Genomic DNA, 14,481 nt, shown 5'->3' with positions numbered 1-14,481 from the left:
GAGCCGGACCACGCCCGCTTTCAGATTGCCCTGGTGACTGTCTGGGCAGTCATGGACTTACGCTGTGGGCATCAGTTTCATTGGGCCACAGTCCGGGACGTCCTTTGCAAAAGAGTCCCTGTACTCATGTAGAATTTCTTTAAGTCCTTGGTGATCTGCTTTCTTGAGTCTAGTGTCCTTTGGTAGGCTTTGGTGTCTGGGCTTCGTTGCTTTGAAGAGATTCAGGCTGCCGGCTGAGTTTTCCTGCCCAGGGGCTAGCACTGCGACAGATACTAAAGTGTCTTGGACATTTATGGCAGTTCTGAGTTGAGGGGGACCTGAGTCCCACGCTTGCAGTGAGCAGAGGGAAGAGCCTTGTTCTTTGCTGCTTGGCGTTGAACTTGAGCTTGGCCTTGACTTTGACACCGCATCGTCACTAAGCAAATTGAAGGCAACGTCTGTGGCTTGACACTGCGACTCATTGGGGACTACTGACTGGAAGGGCAATGGCTCACGGACTTGCATCCACAACTTCAGGTGCTTAAAGTCTATCAAGGGTTTGAAGCGATTTAGTAGATCTTTTCCTATGAGGAGCGGATAGTTGTTTAGAGGTGAGATGTAGACTGGGTGGATGAGATTCATCGGTCCCACTGTTAGGTGAATTGGGGCCACATGTTTCAGCTGTAGGCCCATGTTTGAGTATGTTTGCAGGTTCAGTTCGCACCTTTGGAGTTTGAAAGTTCCATCAGTTATAGTTCTTTGAATTTTCTCAAGGAGTTCAGTTGACATTAGAGTGATGTCGGCTCCTGTGTCTAGAAGGGCTTCCACTTTGACATGACCTTCGATGGTTATGGGGAGGTAAAACTTTCTCGTTGTACCTTTCTCGGTGAGATCGCCTAGGAGTTGAGGGACTGCAGTTTGAGATGAGATAGGTACGAGTTCAGAACTGATTCTGTGTTCTTCGGAGGAGTGGCAGACGACTAGGACAGCACTTTCAGGTGATTGAGTGGTTATATCAGCAGGTGTTTGTTGGAAGCTTCTGTGATCTGACGTGTCATGTGTTGAGTCAGTTTCTGTCTCTTGCTCTGGATGTTTAAAGAAGCTTTCTTGTCCATCTGAAGTTATGACAGTTACAGTGTTCTTGGGGTAAGGAGAAGAGGTGCTGTTCTGTGCGGTTTGTTGGAGCAGGTGGTCGTTGCCTTCTTGTCTGGCCGCTAGTCAGGCCGCAGTGGGTTTCTCTTTCTTTTCCCACTTCCGATCCTCCTTTTTGCGTTTGAAGAACTCTTGCATCATCATTTTCATCAGTTCTTGTGAATCAAGACACGGCAATGTCTCTTCTTCATGTGTAGATTCAGCTTGAGCTTGATCAGTGTGGGATCTTTGTAAGTTCTTTCGTCGATTTGTTGGACTGGTTGCATTAGATTCCCACGAGCCATTTCCTGAGCTTCCTGATGAGGTTGGCCGACTCCATGATCTCTCCCATCGATTCTCACAAGGTCTTGGATGGTACCAGGATTTTTCCCAGTAGCGTTCAGGTGAGTGTTGTCGTCCGCGTGGTCCATCCCAGCGGTCGTTTCTTTGTGTAGGTCGGGCGCCAAAGTGAAAGTCACGTTCTCGGTTGAATGAGGATGGTCTCCATTCTCTAGGAGGTGGCTTGAAGCTTTCTTGGTGTTGGGCGCACTCTAGGGTCATTTCTTGACATTGTGTGTTAAAATCAAGAACTGCAGTAGACTTGGTGCCCTTTTCTGATGCCATCTTTTGCTTGCCGTAGGCTTTGTGCGCCAGGTCTCGCAGCTGTTGAGACGTCATTGTTTGTGGGCATGCAAGGACGCCAAGGTGGTGGCTTACCGCAGGATGGAGATTTCTCAGAAAGAGAGTCTTAAAGTTCATGTCCTGCTCCATGTCAGGTTCATTGCGAGCTCCGAAGTATGCTTCTCTAAGCCGGCTATAGTATGCCTGGGAGGATTCATGACGACCCTGTTTTGTCTCCAGGGCGGCCACCAGTCCTTGCTCTGATTCTGGGACTGCAAATTCCTTGATGAGGGCTTGGCGGAGCGATTGGTAGTCATTCTTTGTGTGAGAAGGCTGTCGGTCCAGGAAGCTCCGCACTTCAGGGTTGGATGTCGTTTGCAGCAGATAAAGTCTGTCTTTGTCAGTAACGTTGGGTCTCATTTCTAAGTGAAAATCGACATCATTCAAGTAAGAGTGGACGTCTTGACCACCTGGCACACTCGGGGTGAATTTGCTGATGTTTCGGGTCAGCTTGTCAAGGTCTTTGAGGTCCATGCCATGTGATGGGTTATGGCTGGCCTTGGGGAGTTCTCGTAGCTTGGGTGTGAGGTAGGTTTCTTCAGAGGGAGCTGGCGAGGGTTTCTGAGTCGCTCCCTCCCCCTTTTTCTCACGTGACGTTTCAGGAACATGGGACCCGGGCCTGCTTAGCAGGGGTGAGGCCGGGGCCCGTCACGTCCTGGTTGGCTCAGGGCGCAGTTCATAAGCATGTCTGAGTTCATTTTTGACACTGTCAAATTCCTCTTTCATGTCGTCAAGTTGTTGAGTGAGGTAACTTATCTCTGTTCTTGCCTCGTTCAGATGTGTTTCGAGGGCTTTAATTCTTCTGTTCTTGTCTCTGAAGTCCAGCCTTGCCTTTTCCAGTAGCTGCTCGGCGTACTGTAGCTCGTCGCTGAGTTCGGCGCGGGCTGACTTTGCTTGCTCCATTTCTTGTGTGTTGTTAGCTAGAGTTTCTTGTAGTCTAGCAATCTCCTCAGTTGCTCTGGGATCCGTCTCGTTGGACCCTTCCCGTTGATCTTGAGCCTCCAGCTCTAGCTGCTCGATGCGTCGCTGTGCGCGTTTCAGCTCCTGCTGGAGATAGGCGGCTTGCCTGTCGCTCAGTTTGAGGGAGGCGATGAGGGTGTGACTCAGGGAGCCAGTGATCTTTGCTAGCTCTTTGTGTCCGTAGCTCTGACCTGGATCATGTTTCATGATGCCTGTTATGTTGTTGTCCAGTTGGTCTTGTGTCTGGTGTTTGACAGCTTCGGCGGTTTTGGGTAAGAGGCTGTCCGTCACGGCGCTTAGCCAGATTTCCAAGTCCTCCCAGTGACCAACGGGGTCTGTTGGGCGAAGCATGTTTTGATGCCGTGAGGAAAGACCAGACCACTGACTGACACAGACCTGTAGAAAGAAGAACAAACAAACAAAACCAACAAACAAACAAAACCAAAACAGTGGTGTGAGTGTGGTGGTGTCGGGTGTAAGTGGGTTTTGGGTGTGTTGTGTTGAGGTGAGCGTGGTTCTCCACGCAGGTGGTTCACTGGTGTGCACGCCTCCAGCTAGCGTCGCTATGGAGGCGGTGAGGGGGTACCCACGGGTGTTGTAGCTAGAATAGAGAGAGGAAAGAGGAACAAACACCCACAGCAAAGAACGGCGTAGTCGTCGGCTGCTTCCCCCTTTTTCTAAAGAGAAAAAAGAGACAACAAAAGGAACACTTTGGGAAGAAGGTAGAAAGAGAGAGATTGGGAGAGAAAGGGGAAGTGAAATACACCTTTCTGGCCCCAGAATGAGTACAGTCAAGTTTTTTTTTTTTTTTTTTTCAACTTGATGTATGCTTCTAGATACGGTGCTCAGAAATGGGAATTCCAACACGCCAGGACTATGATTGTTATTATAATCCCCTCCGGGATGAGGGAATATACAATAACAATGACAGTATTGGCTTTGCAGCTGGTAGGATTGACACTGTACACCAATCACAGCGTTTCTGGAAACGGGTTCACGACTGGCGCCTATCAGTCCTCGCTGGATTCGTTGGGACCTTGGCTGTCGGGTTCCACGATTAGAGGGGAAAGTGAGAGTTAGACACAAGTTTAATTGGCGTTTTCAAGTTGTATTAACATTGATTAAATGTCTTTTAAACAACCAAAATTCTCTGCTTTTATGATTCTCACAGGCACAATCGAGGAAATAGCAGCAGTAGTCGAATCAAGAGGAGGACAGCTAGGTGAAGGAGAGAGAGTGAGGAGAGAGACAGCCAATTGGAAATGAGGTTTCGCTCCCAAGTCAGGGAATATGACAAGACTTGATTATTAAGTTGGCTTGGGAAAGCCAACTTACTGAAATCCTATTTAAACTTATTATTAAGTTGGCTTGGGAAAGCCAACTTACTGAAATCCTATTTAAACTTCTTCTTCTTCTTCTTCTTCTTCTTCTTCTTCTTCTTCTTCTTCTTCTTCTTCTTCTTCTTATTTTTCTGGCCGAAAACATTTTGGACTCCTACTCCTCCTAGACCGTTCAAGCTACATACTCCAAACTCGGGAGTAGTGATACCAGGGGGCTTATGTCATAAATGATTAATGACTTTGACCTTTGACCTTTGTGACATGTCAAAATATGATCCCGTGACCTTGGATGTGTATAAATAGCCATAATTAAAATTCCGGAGATGACCCCGTGACCCCGGATATGAATAAATAGACCTAATTAAAATTCTGGAGATGACCCGTGACCCTGCTAATGTATGAATAGCCATAATTAAAATTCCGGAGATTATCCCGTGACGTGTTAAAGATGGTTTTAGGGTTTTTATGAAGATTAATGATGGTTGAACTCTGACCGGTGAAATTGCAGTAATGAGGGGTTATTTTTAACCTCTTCAGTGACCGCATGGTGACCACATGACAGGGGCGTGATCAAACATATAAATACAACATAGCATATCTGTAGAAAATCGAGAAGAGCTGTCGAATACATAGACATGGATACGATACACTCACCTAAAACCACCGCGAGAGCATGGAATGAAGAGATGTTAGAACGTCTGACTTTGGCTCCAAGAAAACCATTCAGACGAAATGCATATTTGAAGCCTCTCTGCAGATATACAGCCAGCTTGAGAGAGGAATTTTACCTGAGTAGTGAGGAGATCATATTCGGTTACATATTTCACGTGCGGTCGCAATCGGTTACGCTCTACACAGCAACAGATATAAGCGAATTTGTGCTGGGGCAGGAGCGCTATTTGGAATTATCCGTCAACGACTGGAAAATGTTTTTCTATGATGTTTGGTTAGATATGCGTGAAAGTAAAAGACGTCCGTGGTATGGTGTTGATTGGAACGGAGATGTGCCAAACACACGGTACCGTCTGCTCGGAGACCGTAATGAAATGAATCCGGATGACTACTTGTACATATTCTTATGCGAAGACGAGACAAAGGTCCTTGAGGGTTCATACGATGAGACAAGTGAGGAACCTCCAGATCCATCTGCCCCACGAGTTATGTTCAAGGGTCGTGATCTACAACTACTGAGCAGAATTTTTTCTACCATAAACAAATTATTCAAGTGGAGCGTTAAGCAGACCAGATACAGCGGAATTAAAAGACGATTGTTTCACGTAGAGGATAGTCCCCAGCAGTAGGCACCGCCCATTAATTTTGGACACTATAAAGACCAGTAAGTAGCGCTACCCCACATCACATTACCATCATGTCTCAAGAAGACCAAGGTTTATGCTGCGATTGTGGCTTTCACGATCACAAGGATCACGATGACAATGCTCGTGATCAATTTTCATCAAGCAACGATCACCCGCCCGAACGCCACAAAGAATGGTTAGATAAATTCTGCACAGAACTCGGATATCGCAACCTTTCCTACCTATCAGATCAGCGCACCGTAGGATTTGATGCCACAGACGGCTGCTTCAGCGCCATAGGGTTTAAAATTATAAAAGCCCTGATTGTACTGCTGCTGCAACACATCATCGACAACAAACTGAGAGAAGAGTGTGAGGGTTGTGCAACGGATCACCCGAGCCAGTTGCAACATTCCTGTCTGTTTGAGCCTGCTGCATACTACTTCGACTCCCGCTTTGACGAGTTGTGCCGTAAACTCTTCAAACCTGATCTTCAGACCATTATAGACTTCACCCTACGCCGCTGCGGCTTAAAGACCAACAACAATCAGAGGATTCAAGGAGCCACCGGTGCTATCCTGAACGAATTAAGAGAAGAGCCTTTCATCGTCGCAAAGCTGCAAGAAATCAGGGAAAAGGTACTGGACAAGTCCTACAAGAAAGTCGTTTACGACGCCGTGGATCTCTGGCAGAGCAGCGTGTCAACCCCCGGGGTCTGAGCGTGACGGCTAAGACATGGGCTGCGCATGTAGCATAATGAATTTTTTCAGAGACTTTTTGATCATCCCTCGTTATAAACATCAAATGATTGAAATGCTACTTACGGTCATCGAGCTAGAGAGTGATCATGAGAAAGATTACGAGGGTCAAACAATTCGTATAAAAAACCTCAAGGAACAAATGACTGGTATAAGAAGATCTCTAGATACATGGGATGAATTGACCGATATGTGTCTTAATGGCGAGAATCCGCCCAGCATAATGATCGTTAAAATTCTAGACGAGTTAGCCAAAGCAGATGAAGGAATAAGAGTTTCCGAGGTCCTGTGCATGTGCACATATTTAATCGATGTATGTGTAAAACTTGTTAAAAAAGGTGAGAAATGCAAGGTTTGTGAAATGGTTGACACATTGGTTAACTACATACTAGGTCGTAACTTTATGGTAGTTGTAAATTGTCTTTACTGGTTAGACCATCTGTAAAGCTGTTATATCAGTCTACTCATTATTTTTCTGTATGCATGTGTATTTTATCCTATTTTATCCTCTTTTATCACATTTGTAACCAATTTGATCTATATACTTTTGATGTAACCAATTTGATCTCTATACTTTTGATGTAATCAATTTGAAATGTATTATTTTTTAATAAAAGACTGGAACGCGACGTTTGTCTGTTTTATTCTTGTGAGGAGGCTTGAATCGACAACATGTCCGAGCAGATGAGAAAAGTTTATTACACACCGTCCAACCCAGGATCTTTAGGGGGTAAAAAACGGTTAAAAGACGGTGTCTTGAAGGATACAGGAGTCCGTCTGAGCGATAAGCAGGTTTCAGAATGGTTAGCCGGAGAGGATGCTTACACATTACACAGAACAGCCCCTATAAACTACAAACGTAATAGGGTGGTGGTGTACGGTATGGATATGCAGTTCCAAGCGGATCTCGTCGATATGACCGCTTATTCAAAGGAAAATGATAATAATAAATATTTGCTGACGTGCATCGACATATTTAGCAAGTATGCGTGGGTGAGAGTTCTAAAGAATAAGAGCGGACTCGAGGTTACTAAAGCGTTTAAGTCTATCCTCGAAGAGGGACGTGTTCCGAAGAAATTGCAGACGGATAAAGGGACCGAATTTTTTAACAAACATTTTCAAGTTTTAATGAATAGCCACAACATCCATCATTTTGCGACAGCTACAGAACTTAAAGCCAGTATTGTGGAACGCTTTAACCGAACTCTGAAAAGTAGAATGTGGCGCTTTTTGACCGCTACGAATTCACGGAGATACGTGGATGTTTTGCAGGATATCGTGCAAGGATACAACTCGTGCTATCATCGGAGTATTAGGATGAGACCGGTGGATGTGGTCAAGGAAAATGAAGCTACAGTGTTTGAAAACCTGTATGGAAGTATGAAAAAGAATGAGAATCCCGTATTTAAATATAAAGTAGGGGATGTTGTCAGGATTTCAAAAGTGAGAGGCCCATTCGCAAAGGGGTACGAACAGAACTACACTGAAGAATTTTTCACTGTTTCAGCGTGTATTCCTCGTAATCCCCCCGTATACAGGCTGACTGATTATGATGGCGATGTCATAGCAGGCGTGTTTTACGAAGAAGAGTTACAAAAAATTATCGTCAGCAAAAACAAAGCGTTTAAGATAGAGAAGATTTTAGGCGAGAAAAAACAGGGTCGCTCCACACTTGTTTTAGTGAAATGGGTAGGATGGCCTCCGAAATTTAATAGTTATATAGACAAAAAGACTTTGGTAGACTTGCAAAAGCCTTAAAACATACAAACCCTGTGCTGTAGGAGATCATACGTGTAAAGGACCACCATGGATGACGACGGTTTCTATGTCACGCTGCCATGCAACGCTTCTTTATCAGTTTACCCCGAAAATCGTATATCTAGTTATACGACCAGGTTAGCAAAAACTATAAACCTGAAAGGCGAGTGGCAAGTAGGTCTTGTTGAAATTGAATATCCTAGGAGCTGGTACACATTTAATGACAACGACGGGATTTTCAACCTAAACATCTCACCGGCTCCGCCCCAGAAACACGCAAATAGACCCGGTGAAGCCGTGTTTAAGCAGTTATCAGGACTTTTCATGTCGAGGAAACTTCAAATAAACGGCGGGTACTACGAGGATGTTCGAGCCGTGATCCGGGCTATAAATGAAGTTCTCGCACCGACGGGGGTGATGGGTTATGATCAAATAAAAAACAAAACAAGGCTGGTCGCGAAGCCCAACATTTCGGTAAGCTTCTTTGGTAAACTCGCCACTGTTTTAGGACTTGACCCCGACGAAGCTTTAGGGCGTTCAGCCTATCATGAAAACGCAGATTTTACAATAAGCGCTATTACCGACTCTCCTCACCAAGCCGACATCAACGCAGGCTTCTATACGATGTACGTTTATACCGACATTATCGAATACCAATCCGTGGGTGATTCGTACGTCCCCCTTTTAAGATGTGTTCATATAACGGGGAAAAACAACGACACCGTCAGTGTTAGATACAGCAAACCGCATTACGCATCGGTCAACAAGTCGCTCATCACAGACATATCTATAGAATTAAAGGACGACCAAAACCGCGAAATACCCTTTTCTTACGGGAAAGTCGTCGTAAAACTACACTTTAGACCCAAGAAGCAATCTGTACTTTAGGAATGGTCTATTATAACCATCGCGAGATGAACGCTGCCGATTATGTCGACTATTACCGAAATCAGGCCGGTGGGGGTCTACCCGGATATGCCGGCGGGGCTGTTATGTACGGGGCTGGTCTGGGAGGGCTTTTCAGGGGTCTGTTTAGGATGGCCATACCGTTGTTAAAAAGAGGGTTCAGTATCGCTAAACCTCACCTAAAAGCGGCTGCTAAAAATATAGTATCTGATGTCGTCTCAAATGCGATGTCAAGATCGCATGACTCTAAATCTCAAGACGGATCAGGTCTCATGGTTATGGCTCGTAAGAGAATGTCTAAACCACCCGGTGTAAGGAGGCGTGGTCATTCGATAAAGAAAACAAGGAGCAAATCCAAGAAGTCCTCAGTCAAACGCAGAAAGGCTAAGAAGACCGTGAAGCGAAACATTGCCCGCGTAAAAACCATATTCTAGCATGGCGTTACTTCACCGTATGTCGGGGGAATGTATTAAGTCCGAGCTGGATTTATTTACGGTCCCGCTGACGCAGACGGTTATTGAGAAAAACAACTATTTAGAAGTACCGCCTTTATCAGCCATATCCGACTCTTCCCCGTTGGAGTTTTTTATCGCCGGGACCGGTGAAGACTACATAGACCTAAATAACACATTATTGTTTCTACGTCTTAAAATAACAAAGCCTAACGGCGATAACATCCCGGACCCTGCAAAGGTGGCCCTAATAAATTACCCCGGAGCCACTATATTTTCACAAGTTGACGTGAGTCTCGGCGATCGACTGATATCTCAGAGCTCCAGTACCTATCCCTATCGATGCATCATCGAGAGTCTTCTCAACTACAGCAAAGATGCTCTGGAATCCCTTTTCTCAGCAGGTCTCTTTTTTAAAGACACAGCGGGGCACATGGACGAAACCGATCCGGTGGGTCGTAATGCGGGGCTAACGAAGAGGTCCCTCTACACAACCGGTAGTAAAGTTGTGGAGCTGTTGGCCCCTATTCACAGCGACATTTTCTTTCAAGAAAAATTAATGCTAAATGGTGTCGATGTGAAAATAAGAATGATCAGGGGTAAAGACGAATTCTGTCTGATGAAGAGTGGCGACGATGCCTACAAATTAAACATCGTGTCAGCATCCCTATTTGTTAAGAAAGTATCCGTTTCACCCTCTGTGAGGCTGGGGCATGCCCAGGCGTTGCTCTCAAGCACAGCCAAGTACCCCATAGACAGGGTCTGTCTGAAAAATTTCTCCATACCTGCTGGATCCCGCGTTTCAAATCAGGAAAATTTGTTTTTGGGGACGCTACCAAAATCTATCGTCCTGGCCATGGTGGATAATGACGCATTCACCGGAGCCTACGACAAAAACCCATTCGCGTTCAAACATTACGATTTGGAGTTCCTAGCCGTATACGTCGACGGTCAACAGTTTCCTGCTAAACCTCTACAACCAGACTTTGCCGGGGGTTCCGCCGTGCGCGAATTTTATCAGCTGGCGACCGCGACCGGGAGACACCTTAAAAATCAACCCCTATCTATTAACAGGGAAGACTTTCTGAAAGGCTACTCGCTCTATGCCTTTAACCTCACACCCGACGAAGACTGCGGACAGCACATTTCGCTCATCAAGTCCGGAAATATCAGACTCGAAGCACGCTTCAAACAGCCGCTAGCGCGTACCATCAACCTTGTGGTTTACGCGGTGTTTGACAGTATAATTGAGGTGTCTAACCGGCGACAGGTCCTGGTCGATTACTATTGAACCTAAAATGAACACCGTACAACTCACAGCGATCATGGAAAAAATTTCGTGTAACACCCATTTTCTCGGAGTCCTACCCAGCGATCACCTTCCAGAAAGACCGCTAAGGAACTTTCCAGCAATGTGTATAATTAACACACACCCTTCTTATTTACCTGGGGAACACTGGGTTGCTGTTTATTTAACTCAAGAGGGAACCAGTTGTTTTTTCGACAGCTTCGGCAATGCTCCTGATGATGAACGCTTTCCAGCATCTTTCAAAAACTTTTTAATAACCAACTCATCCATGGTACTATATTCCACCAGACGTATCCAGGATTTTACAACGGATACATGTGGACAGCACTGTGTGTTCTTCCTATATCATTTAGCCAGGGGGAGGGACTACAACCATGTGTTAAAGTTGTACAGCGACGAATATATTAAAAATGATAAAATGGTGTCGCTCTTTGTGAAAAGACTAAGTTCTAATGTTTGTAATGGAAAAATGTCTGCGTGTATTCATTGTGTACAGTCTTGTAATACGGCTATGAAATACGCTTAAATACCTATTGTATTATTTGATGATAAATAAAGAGTGAACATCAGATGACGGTTTCAATTGTTTTATTAAACAATTTACAAATGATACACATACATGTCATTACACACATCAATACATCAATCAGTACAACGGATACAAAAAAAAAAAAATAATAATAATAATAAAAAAAATAATAATAATACACCATTAAAATTCTAACCATTGTCTACGGTCGAGAGTCGGTGGTTTAAACAACGGTTTATCCGTGCTTGAAATCCTCTTTTTGAAGGCCTTTTTAGTAGGTCGTACAGACTCTGGTGTGTAGGCTGAAGACGCGGATTTTGTTTTTAAAGAACTAATCATGCTCCTAACACGTTGATTCGGTACTGTAGAAAACGGTATGTTTAATTCCGCAAACGCCTGTAGGAACTCTGACCATCCTGGGGGTCTTCTGTCATCGCGGACCTGGTGCGACGCTGTAACATTTTTTATCAAATCTACCATGTGCGAACCCGGTATGGTTTTTCCCTTAAAGACAAATTCCCCTGACTTGTCCCAAGCGCTGAGTCCTTTAGCTTTAGACATTTTGTCTAATATATACTGAGCGTTTTTGAGACTTCTTGACGGTACGTTCTTCAAAACTTCCGCTATGACGTCTTCTGAACCCCCATCATCTTTGGCGTTAGTAGTACCGACGACATGATCGTCTTTATGATCAGGGTCAGGTCGCGGTAATGAGAGTGTTAAAACACTACCCTCGCGATCACCTTGTTTAACGATCGTTAAAAACCTGGTTAGGATGCTGGAGTAAAGTTTGGCCTTTTCACGCTGATCCAAATCAGACCTGAGTAAAATATTTCTTATGGCTGAGTCCAGATCGTTCTCTACGACCTGTTGAATGTTTTCACGGGGGGTTCCGGATTGTAGCTTTTCCAGTTGGTTGTGGGGAACGAGATACAACTTTTCAGCGTGCTGCATCCTCAACTCTGCCTACTCGATATCAGGCTGGAAATAAAGGGGACCGCTACGCTTAAAAGCGGTAAAAGAAAACCACCGGTCTGGTTGAAAACGCGCTTCTTGGTCGCTAGAGCTATTTTCTTATTGGCAACGAGTTTAATTTCGGCTTTCCTCCTCTTCAGTCTTTGGTATTGCTGACGGCTGATAGGAATCGTTCCGTAAAGGACGTTTAGAGCTACTTCGCAAAGCGCTAAAATGAGTTCGTCAGACGCCCCCTGTAAAATAAGCCGTCGTTGTTTAGGAGTCGCTTTATGTAGCACCTTCAGCAGAGGCAGATGCTTGCAAAGTCTGGCGGACATGACGAAAGATCACGCGAGTCTTTTTTTCGGGAGGTAGACCACTTGGTGGTCAGAAAGCAAGCCTGTTCTGAGTCGATAATGCTCGGGTGTTTTTGCTTTATAGTCTATCATGAGATAACCGTAAGGTTGACTGGTGGCATCTTGATAGCATTCCATAAAGTATTTTGCATTCGAAGGGTACATCTGTCTCCCTAAAACCATCACTTGATTTGTGTCGCGCGGATTTTTAAACAAGATTAAATAATTGGTGTTCAGACTAATGGTTCTGCTCGATTTACCCTGCGCGAATAAATTTTGTACAATATAAATAGCGCTAAGATTACGATGATGTACAAACTGTGTGAAGACCTTTTGAACTTGAGCATTCCCGCTAGCTTCGCTCATCATATCATCCAGAATCAGTAGATTAGTTTTGCTGACAGGGAGTAAATGATCGTCATTCAGAGACTCGGGTATTCCTTCAACAAATTTAATGTCATACAATTTAAGCAATTCGTCGTACAGAGGTTGCCAACAATTGTAAATATATACAATGTTTTCAATTTTTTTAGAAATCATATTTAACCCATTTTCCATCAAACGTTTTACAAAGTAGGACTTGCCACTATTAGATGGCCCGCTTATCACGCATGAGAAGGGGTGCTGAAGTCTGAAGTCAAATTCAGAAGCATCCCGCACCCCTCTATGCATCATCGAATCAGTACCCATAAGGAAGAGTGTTAAAGTCGGGTAAAAGTCGACGCTTATTATACACCACCTTGAACTTTTTGTCGACTGTCTTGTTGTGCAATGTAAGATGCTTTTTATCCCTCACAATGTTTTCGGCACGGGCCATGATGCATTGCGTATTGTCTCGTGATGACACATAGCTGTTAACCAGACCAATCAGGGAATCTAATCGGATAGCTTTGGAATTTTTTGCGTTTAGAGTTATACCCTTAGCTTTCATGCATACTTTTCCATCCGATGTGCGATACCCATACGATTTTGGACCGCTAGAACAGAACTCTGTGATGTAACTACCGTTCCCTATCTCATCCGTCAACTCCCCCAAATGATCCCCCAGAGGCGGTATCCAGTCGCCATCCCTGGACACAAAAATAACGCTGTCTGTGTCCGAATACAGCAGGCGGTCTCCGAGTCTATCCATCAGGTCGTACAATTCCAGGCGAGCATGAGCCGTTGTAAATGCCCCGATAAACACGTTAATGTCGCGGGTTTCACGGACATCCCCGTCGGCGCCGCGACACTGGACAAGCGCAACATCGTCTGAGACAAACGTAAAAAATTTCAGGGTGTCGGTTTTACCAAAAATGATTCTGGTGAAATCTTCAGGGTCCTTCACTAACTCGGTATAGGGTAGATTCTCGCGCATCGAGAAGCGTCCCCATAATGAGTTTAACAATAACTTGTTTATAGACCTCTGAGCGGGGTTGTGGCAGATCTTTTCAGGGTCTAGACGAATCCCCTCTTTTTCATAATATTCGCGGATGTATGTCGCTTTGTTGGCATCCGTGACGACGTTTGGGGGGTAGCCTGACGCTTGCTGTTTTAAACGTAAAAAAGTCTTTACGTAATCGCGAAACAGCGTATCTGACCGTTGTGGGAAATGCCAAACTTCATCAATCTTAGCCACTACATACCCCTTCTCAATCGCTTTCAAAAGTTCAATGCTGACCCAGCACCCTGAGAGCGACCGCTCGTCATCCGTATGACTACAGCTCGACGTCTGGTTTTCAGCATGTGCGCAGGTTCGGCATAATGGGAACATGAGTTTGCCACTGCATCTATAGGGAAGAACCGGGTGGAGTAATTTGCGGGGAGGATACACCGTAGCCTTGATAAGTCCGTAATATTCCTCGATCGGACCAAAATCATTTAAAATGATTTGGGGGTGACCGATCGGATAGCTTTTTCTAGCCTGGCAGAAAGGATATAAGCTTGTAAAGTCCACATAGCTTATTTTCTCATCGTCGACTGTTTTGTAGTAAAGTTTATAGGCGTTAGTTCGACCCCCAAAGAGCGCGTCTCTCGGCTTCAGTCTTTCGGGCGCTGAATAAGTACTCATAAATTCTATCACGGCAGGGT

General features: G+C 44.9%; 1 protein-coding gene across 1 annotated transcript; it reads left to right on the top strand.

Annotated features, from left to right (window-relative positions):
- Nucleotides 1-9,246: 9,246 nt before the first annotated feature.
- LOC141342958 (uncharacterized protein F54H12.2-like) lies at nt 9,247-10,554 on the top strand. Its single transcript, XM_073847549.1, has one exon. It carries the CDS (start codon nt 9,247-9,249, stop codon nt 10,552-10,554), a length of 1,308 nt encoding a protein of 435 aa, XP_073703650.1.
- The last annotated feature ends 3,927 nt before the right edge of the window (nt 10,555-14,481 follow it).

The sequence above is a fragment of the Garra rufa genome, chromosome 1 (genome assembly GCF_049309525.1).
Source record: "Garra rufa chromosome 1, GarRuf1.0, whole genome shotgun sequence".
In the NCBI taxonomy this organism is placed as follows: domain Eukaryota; kingdom Metazoa; phylum Chordata; class Actinopteri; order Cypriniformes; family Cyprinidae; genus Garra; species Garra rufa.
This window is presented reverse-complemented; position numbering and strand designations above follow the sequence as displayed.